Genomic DNA, 18,833 nt, shown 5'->3' with positions numbered 1-18,833 from the left:
TATTTCAAATTTAACGAACAATAAGATTATCAGATATATTTTCTTTTAAATTGGAAACGTTATGTTGGTAATGTATATGTTAACCAAAGGATTATTGAGACAATTAATGGATTAAAGGATTATTAGCATTAATGTATTTGAAAACAATTTATACAATTATTTGAAAATTATTATTTTATTTAATTCGGTAATATTATAAAAAAATATTTTTTAGAGCTACTTTTAAAATGGAGGGGTACTAAACTCGATCTCCCTCTAAGTTTATCTGTTTGGTCTAATTTATAAGTAATAAAAACTGAAAAAAATAATTTAGGTATAAAATTAAAATAAAACGAAAAACTGTAATTATTGCCAAATAAAAATATCTTTATTTTACTAAATACTATAAGTAGTAAATAATTAGAGGATACAGAATTTTCATAACATTTAAGGCGAGGAAAGAAGAAATTTAGTGTAATTCAAATTATTATGAATATTTAATAAGAAAGTTGTTGTCATCTGATAAAGTTGCAAATTTATAATTGTATGTTAACTATTACAGTTAACATACAATTAACATACAGTTAACATATGATACGATCACATTTGCATGTGCCCATATCTCTGTCTCCCATAACATCGTTGTACCGTTTAATAGACATATATATATATATATATATATAATTAACACAGTGACATACAGCAATACTAACAGGAGTGCGGACTGCACACATAAACACTTTTTGCAATTCACGGCCAATGTGCCATATTAAGATATCCCTATCGACAGTTGACATTTTACCATCTTCGCGATCACTACTTTTGCCTGATAATTAACTTAACTTCGCTACCCCGTATATTATAGTGTGTGTGTGTGTCGCCGTCAGCTCCCTGTTGGATTATAACATCTCTAGGTGTCCAGCAGGTTGTATTATCCATTTAATATTTCAATTGCTTAATAAATATTTATTTATATCGTTGTTAACCTAAAGTGTTATATATATATATTGTAGTGCGACCCTTGGTAGTTCCTCTAAGGGAATATAAATTAAATAGGAAACTTCAGTACCTAAGGTAGATATAGCCTAGCCAGCTATCCCCCGTTGGTCCCTTAGAATACTGTCGACGGGCATTTAGGCTAAACCCCTAAATAGCGACGTAACACATGCAAATAACTATTACAGTCATACTTTTTGTTATTTATCCCTAAAATTATGTAGAATGTTGTGTCTTTTTTACCAGCCCGCTCCTGACCACAACTAATCACTCTACAATATTTGTATACTTCTGAAACATTTTTTAATGTGCAAAAACAAATACCTGGCCTGTATACATAAATTACATATTTTTATCACAATAACATAGAAATCATTATATGATAATATATTATACAAGTAAAAAGAATTATAGTTATATAATCAAATAAAATAATATTAATAATTTGGTACTTATTCCATGTTAAAGTTAAAATCATAGACATATAAATGAATATTTGTTTATATGTCTATAGTTAGAATGAACTTAATTATAAAATTAACTATTAATTTTACTATGGTAACAAGTCAATATTTTTAAGAATAGCTTTTTCATTAGTTAAATTTTAGTATCTTATTGTACTTAATACTAATTACATTTAATTCATATGATTCTCTTTTGATAAGTGTGATTTTTGAAGAATGTATATTATCTGCTAAATAATTAACTATTTAATCCATTTATTTGTATTATAATGGCGAAAAATATAATACCTCAGGAAGACAATACCAGTGAAATATTGAAAGCTGAATTGCTTCAGTATAGCTTTTTAAATAGAAAACATGAACTTTTAAAAAATAAAATTAAACTTGAACCTCATAATAAACGAAAGTATAAAACGTTTATTTGATATTATTACAATTTTATTATAATTACATAAATCATGTACATAATATATTACAATACTTTTCATATTTATCTTTTTTTGATATTCATTTTTCAGAGGTTTTTATTTTTTATACATTAGACATTTTTTTATTAACTCATTTAAATTATAAATATCGTTACCTCATATTTATTTTTATCATAGTGCATGCTCTATCCCTAAATCCTCTCCTTGTGAGAACGCCTATGCATAAAAATTAAAATTAACGGACAATTCAGTTCAGTTATTATTTACTTTGAGGATATTTAATTTTTATAGAGTTATAATATTGGGGGTTTTAACTAAAAACTAAAATTTGACTATAGTTAGTTTTACTTTAAAATATATGGTTCTAAATTTATTAAGTAATTCATTTGGTAATTAATTTAAAAAATTACTGAACAGTTTTTTATTAATATGTTTTAACTATACCTTAAGTAAATAATTATATATATATATATATATTACTGTTAGTTAATATCATTAAAAATTATATTTTGTCAGGTGGGCTATTGAATTGTTGGAAAAGGAACGTGATAACTTGATAACTGACTTAAACGTTTCAACGAATAATACTAGACTCAAAAATGATAAGATTTATAAATCAAAATTCATACGATTAATTCATGATACAAAAAAATTGGACATTGAGTTGTTAGAACAAAAAAAAATAGAAAATGACTTGGATGAAGATATTATGCAATGGAACGCCGAACTTGATAATCTTATTATTAATAACAAAAAAAAAGAAGCCAGGACATCAAATTTGATAAATGTCAGTAATATAAATCGGAAACAATTTTTTTTTTTGTTTCAAACGATTAAATTCAATGTAGTTATTTCTTAGATCAATTTTATTCATTTTTTGCACATAGAATATAGATATTTACAATAAATTGATCAATAAACAAAATCAGTATTCAATTAAAGTAGAAAACCTATTGAAACAACGACAAAAAAAACAAAACATTTATAATTCACTAATGAAAAAATTGAACAAAGGTAGACAAATAATAACGGACCTCAATAAGCAAGCTACGAGAACATTCAAGGATAGGTAGGTGGGTAGATAATAAAAAATAATACATTATAGTCTTCTTATTTTTAGTTACAAAATAATACTGTGGAGTTTTTTGCAAAAAAATCTAATTTAGTTTGATTGAATTTTACTAAAGTGTTTTGTGTAAATTCAATGTATAGCAATAAGGATCAGATTTTTTTTATGTACCTTATACTTTCTAAAATTTTTATTTTTTTTAATACACTTTATCTAATTTTTGTTTTTTATAATTCAATTAAACACAAATGAATCCAACTCCAATATGTTTATTGGACTTGGATCCATTTTTGTGACCATACGGATTGTTGAACTTCATCACTTTGTAGAATCAAAAAGTAATAATAATTCAAATACTTTTATTTAACAGAAATAATGCAACAGATCGATTGGATATGTATTCAAAAGTAAGTGAAAATCAGCGTTCAGAACGTGAATTAAGTTTGATGTTGGATAAATTAAGATTCCAAGAGAATTTTGATCAGACAAAATTTATCTCTAAAAAAAGTAAATTTTTATGCATTTATAAATTTTATAAAACATTGAAGTTCGTAGTTCGCCATTAAAACTTGTTTTAGAGATTATATGAAAATTAAGCATAAAGACTTTTATTTAATAATTTAGTCAGAAAATATTTAAAACCTCAAGGTCTGAACTTTTAAAACGTCACTTGAAATTGAAAAGGTTCTAAGACCAAATCAACGATTTTTTTTCATTAAACATTATTTAAAAACAAATTTACAATAGTTTTATGGAACTTAAATTTTTATTTAAGTATTTCGTTATAAAAAGAACTTTATTTAGGTTTTTAAGGATACGTAATTAATCTTTTAAAATATTTTTAGAAAAAAATTGTATTAAAAAATTTTTTGTTAGAATCTATTCACTCCGAGTTGACAAATTAATTATAATCGTTTACCAATTACAAAAAATTTTTGTAAAGTGATTATTATTTACGAAATAATAAGTCTAATGATTAAATTGAATATCTTTTAATAAAAAAACTTGTTTTAATAAACCCACGTTGTTGAATAAATAAATCTAAAATAGAATTTTTAATAGTTATCCTATTTAAATAAATGATTAACATTATTTTTGAATTTCACATTAGTCACAATATAATTAATTAATATTAATATTAACAATAATATTAATTATCTATCTTGAATCAAAATTTTTTACAGGAGTTATTAACTTCAGAGAGTCATTAATTTTATTTAATTTTATATTAAACTAAAAAAATTATATACATAAATGTATACGAGTTAAACATATTATTTATACATTATTTAATGATAAACAAAAATCGTTTTGCGGATTTTAGCAAACAAGCGAAAAAATGAAACTTCCGAAAAGAAAGAAGAGAATGAAATTGAATTTACAGCTTTAAGAGCTGAAGCAGAGAATTTTATAAAATATTTAATGTGTTATGCAAGTGATAAAAACATAGCCAACATTATTGATAACATATTTAATATGAGTACTGATAATAAAAGTATGTTTGATTTGATTATGGCAATGGAATTACAAGTAATTGTTTATATCAAACTATAAACAATAAGATGTTTAAAAAATATTACACCTACATTTAAGATAATTTATAATAAATTCAATATTTATTCATAATTATAATATCATAAGTCCTCAATATTGAAAGTCATTTTCCTTGCAACATATCACATTAAATAGTTAATGAATGTTTACCAAAATTACACTTTCATAGAACTATCCTTATCACCTGAAACATGTTTTGAAATTTTATGACAGGTTACGAATTAAAACTTCCACGATCATAGGTATTCAGGTAGCAAAATTTATAATGGCCAATATTTAAAAAACTTGCAAGGCATTTATACTTAAAAAGTCTTTGTTTGAACTTGTATTGAAAACTCTATAATTAAGTATGATAGTTCTACATCAAATCTAATTAAAACTGGTTCAATTTACAGAGGTAGAAAAAACACTCTTTGTTATTAAGCTCTCCGTCGTCCATTCTAAACCAACATTTTAGATATAAAATCTCTTATAAAGTTGCTAAAACTTTTTTTTGGATTTTGCTCTCATCACATTGAAAAATTCTAGGTTTACTGCTGCAAGGAAATTCTAGTCATTCAAAAAAAAGCGTTTTTTATAAAAATTTATTATATGTATGATAAAATTTATGTATTAGGGTTTTACAATAAATTTAATTTATAAATTTATAATTTCAACTGATTTAATAACATTTTTGATGATTGTAGTTAAATCGTTTGGAAAATATGACTAAAATTTCAAGGGCTACAATTTTAAAAAAGAACCTTGAGTCATCTAAGGTAAAAAGAATAAAAAGAGATCAATTGGCTCGCAGTATTCAATTTTTTAAAGATGAAGCAAACTGGTTAAAAAATTTGCGATGTAAACATAAACAATTAGAAACAGAATGGGAAAAAATTTGTGAAGCTATTGAAGAATTATGCGATTTGTTAAAGGTTGATCGAAGTCCGTTGTCGTCGTTTTTGGGTCATCATGAACATCCAAACCAAAATAATATGGTCGAATATTTTAAACTCATGGAGCATCGAGTAAATGAGATTATTTATTGGCTTTACTGTGCTCAGGATAATTGTATAAACAATGTATATGAAGAGTTAATGTCTTCGGGATCGGAGATAGATGATTTTATTGACAAAGACTTAGATGGTTTAAAAAAAAAACAGCCAAATATCTTAACAAAAAAAGACCCTTCAACAACACCCATAGTTTCTAAAAAATTAGACCTGGGTGAACAGGTCCCAACCCCTTGTGCAATGTAAGTGCTACAGAAACTTAATGACTAACATTCTTCATAATCGGAATACATTTTTTTTTCTCATTTCTTCATTCATTTTTAAGAAAAGTTAATAGGTTTTATTCTGTTAATTAAGAAAGATTTCAATAACGAACATTTCTTTAGATGTTTGGAAAATCGTTTTATGGCTGATGCAGATGAAAAAATGGCTCGATCTAGTGAAATGTCTTTTTTCGACCAAGATAACTTTACAATAGGCGTGTGTCGATTTAATAAAATTATTAATAGGAATATAGATAAAGACGAGGATTTAAGACTGTTTATTCATCGAAACTCCGATTGTCCACTGATAACTAATAATCTGATCAAAAATTATAATCACCTTAAACGTGTTTAACTAAAGCTTGTACAGACCATTATTTTAAAACAATTGTATATCAGTATTGAATACTGTAATGATTTATTGATTTCATTCAGTCAATGCATTTATTATCTAATATATTACAGACATAAAATTTTTATTTTTGATTATAATCGACATTTAATATGAAGAAAAAAATATAAGAAGAGGTAATAGCTGTTTATTTACTAAGGCAAAATATTACAATACTTAAATAAAAAACAGAATTTCAGAAATAATTAAATAAATATTTACACAACAACCTTAACAATTAAAAGAAACTAATGCAATAAAAATGTTCCTCACATTTTTAATTGTTTAAAAACAAAAATTAATCAAAGAAATTATTGCAATTGTTGCAATAATGTCTTATTACTTAGTGGAACAATTTATTTACTTAGAGTATACTAGATATTTTAATGAAATGATAAAATACTATAAAATTATTTTAATCAACTAACTTAAAATACAGGAGAAGTTTTTGGTTATTGCAATAGTTCTTTAAAGAAAATATAAATTATATAAGATTTAATAATTATTAAGTCTTATCAAGATAGTACTTAATATAACACAAAAAAACAGTAATATATGTATAAGAAGAAAAGTAATATACACACACAAAAAAAATATATATATTAAGTAGTAAGTAAATATGTCTTAAATGTTGAGAAATGGAAATTGATGAGGAACTACATAGTCAGATAAGACATATTGTTGTGAAGAATTAGGTGATAAATCTGTACCGTCGTTTAAACTACACACTAAAGAAGTTTCAATGGGGGGATGAATTCCAGGAAAACAAGAGTTTTCTTCACATTCAATTTTATAATCTGTAGATGAAGCAACTTGTAAGACTTTTTCTGCAATTTCTACATTACTTAAGTCTAAGTTATCAGAGTATTCCATTATTGAATATTGGTCAGTATCACCTATCATAAAATTGCTATAATTTGAATGTTTAAAATTAGCCAACTTTTTCTTTTCTTGCTTAACCATTAATGGTGATGAACGACTATCATCTTGTACAAATCGTTTTATTTTACTTGGGTTATAATTTATTTGATTGTGCACATTAACTTGATGACGACGTAAATTACTTGTAAATTTGAACACTTTTTTACAATGACATTCTAATATTTTTGTTTCAGAGTGATTTTTCATATGCCTGGTTAAAATTGATCTTAGTTTAAAATTTTTACCACATTCATTACATACAAAATTTTTTTCTTCATTATGAATGGCTGTTTGATGGTCTATTAAAGCACACTTTTGATAAAAACAAGCACCACAGTATTCACATACATAATTACGAATTTCTAAATGAGAGTCTTTATGTCTTTTGTAATTATTTCTGTAGAGAAAATGTTTGCCACATAAGTTGCAAGTGTAATTATTATATTGCTTAAAATGTACTTGTTTTAAGTGATTTGACAATTTAAATTTATAATAAAACACTTTTGGACAGTGAGCACAATAAAATGTATCAGTTTCAACATTATCTGAAGTATGAGTAGCCGTTTTCATGTGTCGCCTATAATGTTTTTTTTTTTCAAAAGTTTCTTTACATACAATGCATTCATAAATAATAACTGTAAAGAATAAAATGAATTAAAAATATAATTTAAAAATCGTATAACACTAGAATTTTTTAACACTATTTTAATTTAAATGATTTAAAACAACAATATAATTGAAATATATTATGGCCATACATATCACTAATATTTCAAGAAAAAATTTAATTTTTTTTTTTTAAACAAAATAGTTACTAAACATTTAGTAACTTATATTTTTGTGAACAACATACAATAATGAGAAACGTAGTATATTACATTATAATTAAATCTTAAATTAATTACACATATAAGCTTAATATATAGCTTAGTTAATTTTCCTCAATCTAAAATTCTAATTTGATTTAATATATTTAGGTTTAACCTATTTTGACTAGGTTTTACTTAATTCTTTTTAATTACTCAAATAAGACGTTTAAGTATTTTTTTGTGTAAAAATATGTTTAGATGAAAAAGTATACTTTTTTAAGGTTTTGTTAATTATTAAACACACTACATTTATATTATTGAAATTATCTATATGCTTGCATGGCCAAATTTTGATAACATTTTTTTTTTTTTACAAAGTTGTAGGCTTTTGAAAAAATAAAATTTTTTTAAACATATACAATAAAATTAAATATAATAACATAAAATCTTTCTAACACTCAAAATGTATTAAACATTTTCAGATCTATTCTGATCCAACCATAATGTTTAGTTAAACCAAATATTCTTGTTGAGTAACAACAAATAATGAACATATATAAAATTTAACTAATATTCAGTTTGAAATCCAGTAGTAATAGTCAGACTAAGCTATTTCAATTATTGATATAATACTACTGATTATCGTGTATCAATAATTAAGTTTTAGAAATATAGATAAATCTTTTTAGTAAATAAACTTCAATTTAGATAGCTCAGTAAAAATGAATTTTTTTAATTGTAAATTAGTAAAATAATATTTTTTTTTATGGACAGATATGTATAATAAAACATAACCTATTATTTAAAAAATTTTCCCTAAATTTTGTCATAAAAGTTTAAAACTTATAATTCATTTACAGTATTATATTAATATTAATTTTATTATTAACATAAATAAATTACCTTATATAGATATTTATGTTCATATTTATGTAAAAGATAACAAATCACTTTTTGCTAATATTCAGTGAATTAAAAAAGAAAATACTTTTACTCATAGTTAAATGTAACTAATTGCATTCAAATAACAATACATTGATAATAAAACCCAAAACAAATGATGGTCATTAAGCAAAAAATTATTCAAGATTTTCATGACAAAAAAAAAAAAATTACTTGTATCTTTTGTTTTGAAATATGTTAAATATAGATTTATGAAAATGTCTAATAAATTATAATTTTAGAAAAGTATATTATACCTTTATTATTGATTTTGTTTTTAATATGATTCATCGGTTTCGATCGAACACTAGTTAATGTAATACATTGTTGCAAATGCTTGTCTAATTTTTTGGAATTAGCAAAGAAAACATTACAGTTAAAACATTTGTAAGTGTCATGTCTCTAAAATAATAAGGAATTTATTATATAAAATATTCAAAATATAACATCAATAATAACACAAACTTTTAAATGTAATTTATACTGTTGGTTACGACTAAATGATTCTCCACATTTATGACAAATTAAACTAGCTCCATGTTTTATTTTGGACATGTGCTCTGTAAGTTTTATCTTGTTACTAAAAATTTGTCCACAATCTAAGCAAATACGGTCAACATCTTTGTGAATAGACTTGTAATGAGAGTGCAATGAACGTTTCTGAACAAATGTTTTAGAACAGAGTTCACATTTTAATAATTCAGGATTCAACTTTGATTCATGAATTGTTAACATGTGTGTTGTAAGAATCTTACGGCTATTGCAAGGTAAGCCACATATTTGACAGCTGTTTCTTTTGTGTCCATTAACATGAAGTTCATAATGTCGGTGGTTAACAAAGGATTTTTCACAATGTTCACACTTAATACTTTCAGGCATATTAATAAAAAGTAGATAAGTATTTTGAAAAATTAAATAAAATAAAATAAAATTTATATTTTAATTTATAAAATTATTTGTAAAATGTATACTTTAAGGATGACAAATCATCTTTTATGAATAAACAAAAGTTTATAGAAGCACAAAATGTAATTATTACACATTAAATACTATGAATCCATAATGATAATAATAAAAAAAGTAATAATCTAAATTTCATGCATGATGATTTAAATAAAACTTGTAATGTTTTCAATTGTAAAGAAAATATATTTAAAAAAAAACTATAATAAAAACACTGTCCAGAGATTTAGATATACTTAAATCTGTTCCTCAGCCAAACTTTTAAGACCTTATCAAAATGGATGTATCCACTTTGGAATTTATATCACAAATAGATTATATCTATTTTATGTTTGTATTTTAACCACAGAAGAGATAAGATCTTATCTATACTGTGTTTTAACCATGAATTTTAAGTAAATAAAAATTATATTTAGAGCATGATAACAACCCACTCAAAACTCATTGATTGAATATTTATTTCAAGATTTTTTTACACTAATCTTATTTTATTTAAATAATTATTATTAATAAATTTTGATTTTGTGATTTAACTACGTAAGGTTGATTATCAATGCGTAGATATATTTATATTTTATTTATTTTAACGTATCTTTATACATAATTATTAACAATACGTAATTAAATACGTAATTTGTAATTTATAATGTTCGCAGTATTATGACTGAAATAACTATACCCAATTATAGATTAGTACAGGATGTGAAACCACATTATGTTTACACAATTAGAGTAAGTTCAAGAGGTTGTCTTGAATATGTAGAAAAACGATATAGTGCATTTCATTCATTTCATAGAGAGGTAAGTTATATGAAAGTAATCTTCTAGTTCACATTGTATTGTATAAAATAATGGCATAATATAATATGAAAAATATAATTTTTTATATTTGACTTTAAAGTCTTCTATCTTAAAATGTCATTTTTTTTTTGTAGATATATCTTTATTATTTTAACATCACAATATATTTTAAGTAATAATAATAATAATAATAATAGATATAATTCCATAATAATGGATTTATAGTTGAGAAAATTTGTTTCAACACCACCTTTTCCATCTAAAAGGATAAGATGTTCTCAACCAAAAGTACTTGAACAGCGAAGGGCAGGATTGGAACGATATTTACAAACAGTTTTTAAAATTGAAGATGGCTGTTTACATGTAATGGATTTTCTTGGATTAAAATGCCAGCCAAAGTAAGTACTTATTATTTAATTTGTAATTATATTATACAGGTGATTGTTTAAGAATGACTCACAAAATATTAAAAAAAAATAAACATATCATAATCTTTTCTTTTCTAGAGTTAATATTTTTCATATTATATAAAAAAAAGTTGGTTCTATCCCAACTCTAACTTATTTAAGCTGTATTAATATAAATTTTAAATGAAATTATATGTTTTATCAACATAAAAATATTGAAAATTATTGGATAATAACAACTTTTAAATCAGTATTTTAAAAGTTTTTAGCATCTTTCAAGTTGAAAAGAGTAGTTCAGTTCATTAATACATAGAGAAAAAAATAAACTGTCCCACACTTTACTCCATTCTTTTTATCAGATTGCTAATAACTTTAAACATAATAGTTTAAATGTTGTTAAATAGTTATTTTCTTAGATATTACCTATTATTGTAAAGTTATATGAATTATATTTCCTTTATGAAAACTAAAAATTTTCATGTTAATATTTTACCTACTAGATGTTTCTTTCTAAACTGAAGAGATGAGTAAATAAACGTACATTTTTTTTTTTACTCTTTATTGTGACATTCGTTATGAAGCTGTTTATATATTTTTTTTAATATATAAATTACTTTTTTTCAGTAATAGAATGAATGTAAAGTATCAACGCCCTATCTTTCATTTAGTTGCTGAAGGTATTTCAGTAAAAAATGCACATAATCAAAACTCATGTTTACCAGATATAATTACTGAAGGTGTTCTCAGGGCATTATATTTATAGTTAAAAGTAGAAAACTCTCAATTTAATGACGTATAATTACTTGTTTTTTATTATATATGTTTATATGTACTTTACATTTTATAAATTTAATTTTTTTTAATATTAATTCAATTTATAGTATTGATTTAAGTGTTTTTATATTTTTAAACTAACTGAAATTATTTATAATATAAAAAATAAATGAATGTAACATTAAATTATTTTTAAAGTATTTTACAAGCTTTTTCCATGAGTTGTATGAATTCAGTTAAATTAACTTTACCATCACCATCAACATCTGCTATGTCTAACATTTTATTAATTTCTTGATCACTTATTTTTTCTCCCAACAAAGTTGCAATATTTTTTAAATCATTAAAGCATATTTTACCTGTGTCTTGTTCATCAATTAATTTAAAAGCTTTTATCATATTTTCTTTAGGGTCAATATTAGAAAATAATTTTTGCATTTCTCTTATAAATACTTTTTTTTCTATCAGGCCATCACTAGTTTTTTCTATATCAGATTTTAATCGTATGTATTGACACCGAGGAAGTTCTAGTCCTAATGCCTTAAGAGCAAATTTAAGGTTTTTTACACAAATTTTTTTAGTTTTGTTGATATCTAATAAATCAAATGCTTCACCAATTTCGACATCCTGTTAGTTAAAATAAATAATTAAATATTTACTTATAATGAACTAGTCATTGAAGATAAATGGTTAAATTTATACCTGTATTTTAAGTAGACTTCCATGTATCAACATTTTTGAAGCTAATAATTTATTTTCAGGTGCTTTATTATATGAGATGTTGGTATTAAAGCTCATAACTATTTTTATAATTTTTTGTTTTACCACAAATTCAATACACTATACATCAGAAATGATTTTTTAAAACAATTACAATATAATATTAATCTATTATTAATAAATATTACACTATAGGTGTCATGGAAATGGAATATTTTTTATATATCATTATTTAAATATTACTTGTGCATAATTTTAGAGAGAAGTAGTAATTTCATACCTGTTACATATTTTTAGTTAAAAAGTGTGTATTTTTCAAAGTATTGATCTATAAGTCATCAAATTATTATTTTTTGTTGTAGATTAAAAAGCCCATAAGAGTCGTACCTATGATTTTTCAAATAGAAGGCTAAAACCAAAAAAAAACCTCATTTGTTAAGCTAATTTGACCAAAAATGTAGATTAAGCAAAGTCAATGGAAAAGCTAGCCCCAATGATGTACAACCATAGACCATGATTAATAAGTATTTATTAACTGTGATCTGAAAAGTTATATGTGATAATTAGGAATAGGTTAACAAATTTCTTAGACTAACAAAATTTCATAATAGTTCGAAAATATAAGAACTGGAATTTTTAAAATGAATAAAAATATTTATATTAATACTGTAGAATTGTCATAAGTTAGCTATCAAATACAAAATTGGCCACTTCCAAATGTATCTTAAACTTCAATAATTCAAATAAATAAAATTGGAGATTTGGCCTACTTCCAATAGTATATATTATAAAAATGTATAATTAATTAACTTAAGTTAACCAATTATACATTTTTATATTTTAAAATAACAAACTTTTTAAAGTTAAATATAGGAGTAATCAACTAAAACAAACTTAACGGTAGTTATTATGTTTATCATTGTTAACTAGTATGAACTATATAAAAATCTAATGTTTCTATTATTATTAGGAGTATGGGTGTGGGAGCACAAAAAATTTTAAGGGATAAGTTACGATAAAAACCAGAAAATAAGGTACCATAGAAAATTTTTTTTTGCTCATAGCTTTTGTTAACATTAACATAAATTTAAAACACAAATTAAAAAACCCAGCACAGGTGGGTCGCGGCATAGTGGTGACGTGAATAGTTGTATCATGTATAATGATATCTGACAGTGATTAAAATCACTATCAAAAAAAAATGCTTCGATGCAAATCTGTAGATAGTTTTTAATTTTAAAAAATTGGTGGATTATTCCAAAAGCTACATGATCTGCTATTTCCTTATTTATATCCTGATTAAGATAAAGTATGTCGAATGAAAGAGAGATATAAATATTATTTCTCATAAAAAAATTGTATTGATCCATACACTTTTCAATAAGTTATATCATAATAAAGTTAAAAATGTAATATACAAAATCGAGAATTTTCATACAAAAATAACATTTGTTGGCCATTTTCACCACGAAGACAAAATAAAGTCCATGATAAAGTATATTACATTAGCTTTAATTTAAGATATATATAAAAGTGTCAGGCTTTCCGGAACAATTTCAATAGTTAAGTTGAAAAAGTTAATTTTTTGTGAAAAAGTTGTCATTTTAAATCCTCCCCTGTGAGCAGGTAAAGGGTCAGATTTATAAAAAAATATACCAAATGAAAGGTAAAGACATCATGCATCTATAAAAAAAAATTATATTGATTTCGTCATTTTTAAAAAGTTATGGCAGTTTTAATTACTAAAAATTGAAAAAATGAAAAAAATTAGCGACTTTTAAATTTGTAATTTTTTTAAAGATTTCCCCTCATTTACGGGGAACGAGGAAAATTTTTTCAATTTTTGAGAGTAATGTCTTCGACTAGATACGATTTGTGATCTTTTGATATATCGCTGAAAGAAATCTGTTCAGTGAGAGTTTAGAAAAAGTGGTAACAGACAAAAAAAAAAATAAAAAAACACATAGTAAAACCAAAACCTTATCAGCTTCGTATCGAAGCTAATAGAATAATAAAGCAGAAAATAGCCATAAAAAAGCTTAATATTGACATAATAAAATATACAATTTTAAATCACTTCGTCTATATAGTGAAATGGATGTAAATTGTCATAGATTATAATCTACAATAATTGAAATCTTCTTGGTTGTTAAACCAAAAAAATATTAGGGTATAAATCAACAATTTCTTCTGGTTCTATAGAAATTTCTGGGTAAATTTTTAATAATGCTAGACTGTTTAAACTCTGTTTGCTCATAGCTAATCTCAAGTAGGTTTTTATCCTTTTAAGTGAAAAAATTATCTTTCTGAAGAACAAGTAGTCACAGGAGTTGTAGAAAATAATATTAAGAGCTTTTTATTATTTTGAAAATAATTAAAGTAAATGTTTCAATCGCATTTGATGGTATAATAACCAAAAAATAACTTTTTCTAATGATATAAATTATTATTTATATCATATTATTATACTAACTTAACGAACATTACACTGCTTGATAAAATATTTACATGGCTTAGTCAATGATCCTCTAAATACAAGACTGATTAATTAGGCTAGGTAATGAATAAATATTTTCTAACAGTTTAATTATGATAATACTACTTAGCATAAAGAAGTAATTTTTTACTTAATATATTTTATATAATTTATCTACAGTTGAAAAAAAATGTAATAGTCATTAAAAATTTTTAAAAATGGTTATTTCCCTTCTTAAATATTATCATCTTGAAGTATTATGTAGGAAATAAAATTAAATAACAATTGGATTACATTAATTATTATAATTAATTTTTATGGTACATGACAGTAAGTAAATGAAGGAATGCTTCTCAATATTAAAGAGATACTACATTTCATTTTTCATAACCATGATTCATAATTAATGATAGTTTAAAATTGTTAAACAATAACTAAAAATAGTCATAAATTTGTTGTTACACTTAAAATTATATCTTAAGTAATAAATTTAAGTATTATTAATCAAATTTGATTAAATTGGAGGAAAATATTTTCTTAAAGAAACAAATTTTTAAAGAAAGATTATCAACTTATTTTGCTAAAACATTTCCCTTGAAAATGAATACGCTTCTAATGACTTGATTAAATTTTGATAAAATTGATCATTGTTTAATGTAATGTCATGTTTTATTCATTCATTTTATACACTAACACTACTTATTCATTAGTACACCTAAATTTCCAAAGTTTTAAAAGAATTGTTATATTATAAATTACATTTTAAAGCTAAAAATATAGGAAAGGTGACCAAATATCTTTTAATGACTGAAATTTTTTTTTTACAATTTAATTTATTTAAAACTTGCTGTACTTTTTGGTTGGGTTCTGATAGTAAAATTTATTTTTTACAACTATAAAAAATGTTGATAATAGACAAACTGTGCGTAGTTCGATAATTTGTTTATATTTATAAGCTTTGAACTGTTTATTTATTCATTAGACAGAGTTTCTTATTCAATATACATCTCAGTAGTTCTTGTAACAATACTGTACACTATTAATTTTTATTTTTAACCATTATTCATTAGTCAAGTCAACTAAAAGGCAGACTGCTTTTATCCCATTAGGGTTTATTTTGTACAGTTTCTTTTTTCTCGTCTGTTCTTCTCATAATTATCGTTGTAGCACACACTAACAATCACGTTTTGTCTTTTGTTTTTTTTTCAACAACTAATAGTGAGTTTCTTTCTACTAAAATTCCATAGCGTGACTAAACTTAAATATAAATAAAGTCACCCTCATATGTTTTTTGATACTTCATTCATTATTTTGATTTTTCATTGAAGACTAATTTCATTTTATGAATTGAATGCAAGGATGACAGATAAAATATGGTACTATTTTTTATTAAATCACTATATCATATTTGTGATTCAGAGAATATTTACATTAAATTTTATAAATACTGGCTGATATTTTAAAAAAGAAAAAAATTCTGTATATAAAATAATTATAACTTATTTTGAACTTAATACGGGATCAGATTAAAAGAAAACTTTCTTATCGTTAAAATATTTAATAAAGTTATACAGTTTTCGTGTTTAACGTTTTAATATTACTACATTTTTATGTTCAACGTTAAAAGAGTTCTAAATATAATTCATCATCATCAGCAGTTTTTAACAATAACAATGCAAAATACTATTTTTTTCTTATATAGACTCCTTTTAAATTGTTTTACGTTAAAAGTTGTACATGTTTAACGATATTTTACACATATTGATATCACATATTTTTGGTTTTTTTTATTAATTTTTAACGTTATAGTTATAATATTATTGATACGTTTTATTATCCTGACTTAATATAAAGTTTTCACTGAAATATTTTTTTGAGCGAGTTACAGCTCTTATTGGTGTATATTTATAATGAATACTCTGTCCGTGGTACATACTCACTCAATATATTAAAATGCTTGTAACTCAATAAGTACTTATCCTAAAGTTGTTAATTTGACCCATCAATCATTTTTGTTAGAAGAAAAATAATAATAAATAGTTTCTTTTGAAATTTTCAAAAAAAAAATTAATTAAAATTTTTTTTCAATAAGAAATAAATAATAAAAAAGTATGTTTTTAACATATTCCAAAAATCATACCTTACGGTATAATTAATTTTCAACAATGCACAATAGCTATACGCCATAACCTTAGTTCATAGGATGACATAAATTGGTTAAATATAACAATTAACGGAAATAATTGTCATTTGTACAAAAAAAAGTTTTAACGACGTGACTACTGTTATATATTAAAAATGTTTGATGTAGGCAGAGCTTTACACTGGTGAACCCACGCGATTTGGTATCTCAGGATTAGTGTAATCGTATGAGTTAGACTTAATATTGGGATACGCTACTGATATAAACTACTACTACTAGCTTTCGCCTATAGACTACCGCTACTGTCATTCAGCCATAGACTTTAAGGGATAAATAAAAAAGAAGCTAAAATGATATCTGATAGTGATCTTAATCACTATCTTAAAAAAATGCATCTGTGTAAATCTGATAAATATTTTTAACAGATTAATTTTGTCAAATTTTGAACTATAATGAACAACTAAATATGATTTATAATCTTTTGACGTTCATTGAAATAAATCGGTCCATTGGGAGTTGAGAAAAAATAATAGACGAAAAAAAAATGAATAAATTAACACGCTATACAAAAATTAATACCTTTTCAGCTTCGCATCGAAACTAAAAATAATACCAGAATACTCTGTAATATAAATTGTGATATTTAAAGAATACAATTGAGTTATGTCCTCCTCATCTTAAATACTGGTTTTATCAAAAAATAATTATCAAATAGTATTAATAGTATTTTGATTTAAGAAATATATTTTCCATACTAATTATAAAGTATGATAAAAATTTAAAAATAACAATAAAAGTATAATTATTAAAGAAACTTCTATGAACAAACAGTATTACTCAAAATAAATTAATAAAACAAACTACTCAGTTGGTATTACGAATCTTGACTCGTTGTGACTAGAAAACTGTTTAATGATATGTTTAACGTGCCTGTTATTTTGATAATTTTTTCAATCCCACTAGCAAAAGATTACTGATTTTGTTCTTTGTTTTTTGGTCGATTTTCTATTAAAGTATTCCATCAACTTTACACAACGTTTGCCAATATTATTTGCTATTTTTAAGGAATAAAATATTTTTCGGCTGTTGTTAAGGCTTTAATACAAATGCTACAAAATCCTAGCCCTAATTATAATGTACAAAGTTTATATATTTTAAATATCAAAAATGTCAAGCATATATTAGTCTCAAAACATTTAATCAATCTTTTAACAATAAATTAATTATTTCTAGCCCTGTCTGTATTACATTAAAATTTTCTGATACACGACTTAAAAAAATAAATCGGTAAGGTATTTTAAATCCAAGAGACTTATTTTATATGATAAGCAATTTATTATATTAATTCAAACATTTTTCTTTGAAACTATGAAGCGAGCAGAAAAAATTAAAACGAAAGAGACAACATTTCGACCCTGTAAATCTAATTGCAAATAGCTGCGTGTGGCCTACTACCATTGCGCCACATAATCTTTTTATTATATATAGTGTTCATGCTGTATCAAAGGGGTCCTCAAAAAACTGCAGTTGTGTTTAAGGTATTTTATAATAACGCGGTCGCGCACCATTACATAGAGCAATGCACATGTTATAATTAACCGGTCATTTCGTGTTCGCGGGACCGAAACCGATTTAATTGAGACCTATCCGTGTATTATTGCCTCACACATTGAAAACCTCACAGACCATATGTATAATGTAGTATGAAAACTATCAAAGAGAATCCTATACGGCATGCACA

General features: G+C 23.9%; 4 protein-coding genes across 5 annotated transcripts; 2 read left to right on the top strand and 2 right to left on the bottom strand.

Moving 5' to 3' along the window:
• The first annotated feature begins 2,378 nt into the window (after window positions 1–2,378).
• LOC126894299 (uncharacterized) lies at window positions 2,379–6,280 on the top strand. The gene is made up of 6 exons (XM_050665216.1): window positions 2,379–2,654; window positions 2,755–2,936; window positions 3,307–3,443; window positions 4,261–4,466; window positions 5,177–5,724; window positions 5,869–6,280. Exons 1-6 carry the CDS (start codon window positions 2,577–2,579, stop codon window positions 6,098–6,100), a joined length of 1,383 nt encoding a protein of 460 aa, XP_050521173.1. The 5' UTR covers window positions 2,379–2,576; the 3' UTR covers window positions 6,101–6,280.
• A 350-nt stretch (window positions 6,281–6,630) lies between these two features.
• Window positions 6,631–10,083, bottom strand: LOC126894297 (zinc finger protein 431-like). Of its 2 annotated transcripts, XM_050665214.1 has the most exons (4): window positions 9,564–10,083; window positions 9,274–9,468; window positions 9,066–9,210; window positions 6,631–7,692 (listed from the first exon to the last, which is right to left on the bottom strand). In XM_050665214.1, the coding sequence occupies exons 1-4, from the start codon at window positions 9,627–9,629 to the stop codon at window positions 6,761–6,763; spliced, it is 1,338 nt and encodes a 445-aa protein (XP_050521171.1). In that variant the 5' UTR covers window positions 9,630–10,083; the 3' UTR covers window positions 6,631–6,760. The 2 variants fall into 2 exon arrangements, with proteins under 2 accessions (XP_050521171.1, XP_050521169.1); XM_050665212.1 differs by having other exon boundaries at window positions 9,274–10,083.
• A 169-nt stretch (window positions 10,084–10,252) lies between these two features.
• On the top strand, window positions 10,253–11,878 carry LOC126894308 (sorting nexin-24-like). The gene is made up of 3 exons (XM_050665229.1): window positions 10,253–10,572; window positions 10,798–10,970; window positions 11,604–11,878. Exons 1-3 carry the CDS (start codon window positions 10,432–10,434, stop codon window positions 11,740–11,742), a joined length of 453 nt encoding a protein of 150 aa, XP_050521186.1. The 5' UTR covers window positions 10,253–10,431; the 3' UTR covers window positions 11,743–11,878.
• Window positions 11,879–11,926: 48 nt separating this feature from the next.
• Window positions 11,927–12,680, bottom strand: LOC126894307 (uncharacterized). Its single transcript, XM_050665228.1, has 2 exons — window positions 12,456–12,680; window positions 11,927–12,380 (listed from the first exon to the last, which is right to left on the bottom strand). The coding sequence occupies exons 1-2, from the start codon at window positions 12,549–12,551 to the stop codon at window positions 11,946–11,948; spliced, it is 531 nt and encodes a 176-aa protein (XP_050521185.1). The 5' UTR covers window positions 12,552–12,680; the 3' UTR covers window positions 11,927–11,945.
• Between the last annotated feature and the right edge of the window lie 6,153 nt (window positions 12,681–18,833).

Source organism: Daktulosphaira vitifoliae, unplaced genomic scaffold (assembly GCF_025091365.1).
Source record: "Daktulosphaira vitifoliae isolate Bord-2020 unplaced genomic scaffold, ASM2509136v1 Scaffold_1, whole genome shotgun sequence".
Classification (NCBI taxonomy): domain Eukaryota; kingdom Metazoa; phylum Arthropoda; class Insecta; order Hemiptera; family Phylloxeridae; genus Daktulosphaira; species Daktulosphaira vitifoliae.
Note: the sequence above shows the minus strand (reverse complement) of the source record. Positions and strands in the feature narration are given on the sequence as shown.

Bases quoted from the DNA above. Each gene is read 5' to 3' on its own strand.
- LOC126894299 (XM_050665216.1), top strand. From the start codon at position 2,577: ATGCAATGGAACGCCGAACTTGATAATCTTATTATTAATAACAAAAAA. The intron at 2,937-3,306 runs GTAGGTGGGTAG...TTTATTTAACAG, and splicing joins ACGAGAACATTCAAGGATAG to AAATAATGCAACAGATCGAT. The intron at 5,725-5,868 runs GTAAGTGCTACA...ACATTTCTTTAG, and splicing joins GTCCCAACCCCTTGTGCAAT to ATGTTTGGAAAATCGTTTTA.
- LOC126894297 (XM_050665212.1), bottom strand. From the start codon at position 9,687: ATGCCTGAAAGTATTAAGTGTGAACATTGTGAAAAATCCTTTGTTAAC. The intron at 9,211-9,273 runs GTTTGTGTTATT...TTATTATTTTAG, and splicing joins AGTATAAATTACATTTAAAA to AGACATGACACTTACAAATG. The intron at 7,693-9,065 runs GTATAATATACT...TATTCTTTACAG, and splicing joins AAACAAAATCAATAATAAAG to TTATTATTTATGAATGCATT.
- LOC126894308 (XM_050665229.1), top strand. From the start codon at position 10,432: ATGACTGAAATAACTATACCCAATTATAGATTAGTACAGGATGTGAAA. The intron at 10,573-10,797 runs GTAAGTTATATG...ATGGATTTATAG, and splicing joins TTCATTCATTTCATAGAGAG to TTGAGAAAATTTGTTTCAAC. The intron at 10,971-11,603 runs GTAAGTACTTAT...ACTTTTTTTCAG, and splicing joins GGATTAAAATGCCAGCCAAA to TAATAGAATGAATGTAAAGT.
- LOC126894307 (XM_050665228.1), bottom strand. From the start codon at position 12,551: ATGAGCTTTAATACCAACATCTCATATAATAAAGCACCTGAAAATAAA. The intron at 12,381-12,455 runs GTATAAATTTAA...TTTAACTAACAG, and splicing joins GAAGTCTACTTAAAATACAG to GATGTCGAAATTGGTGAAGC.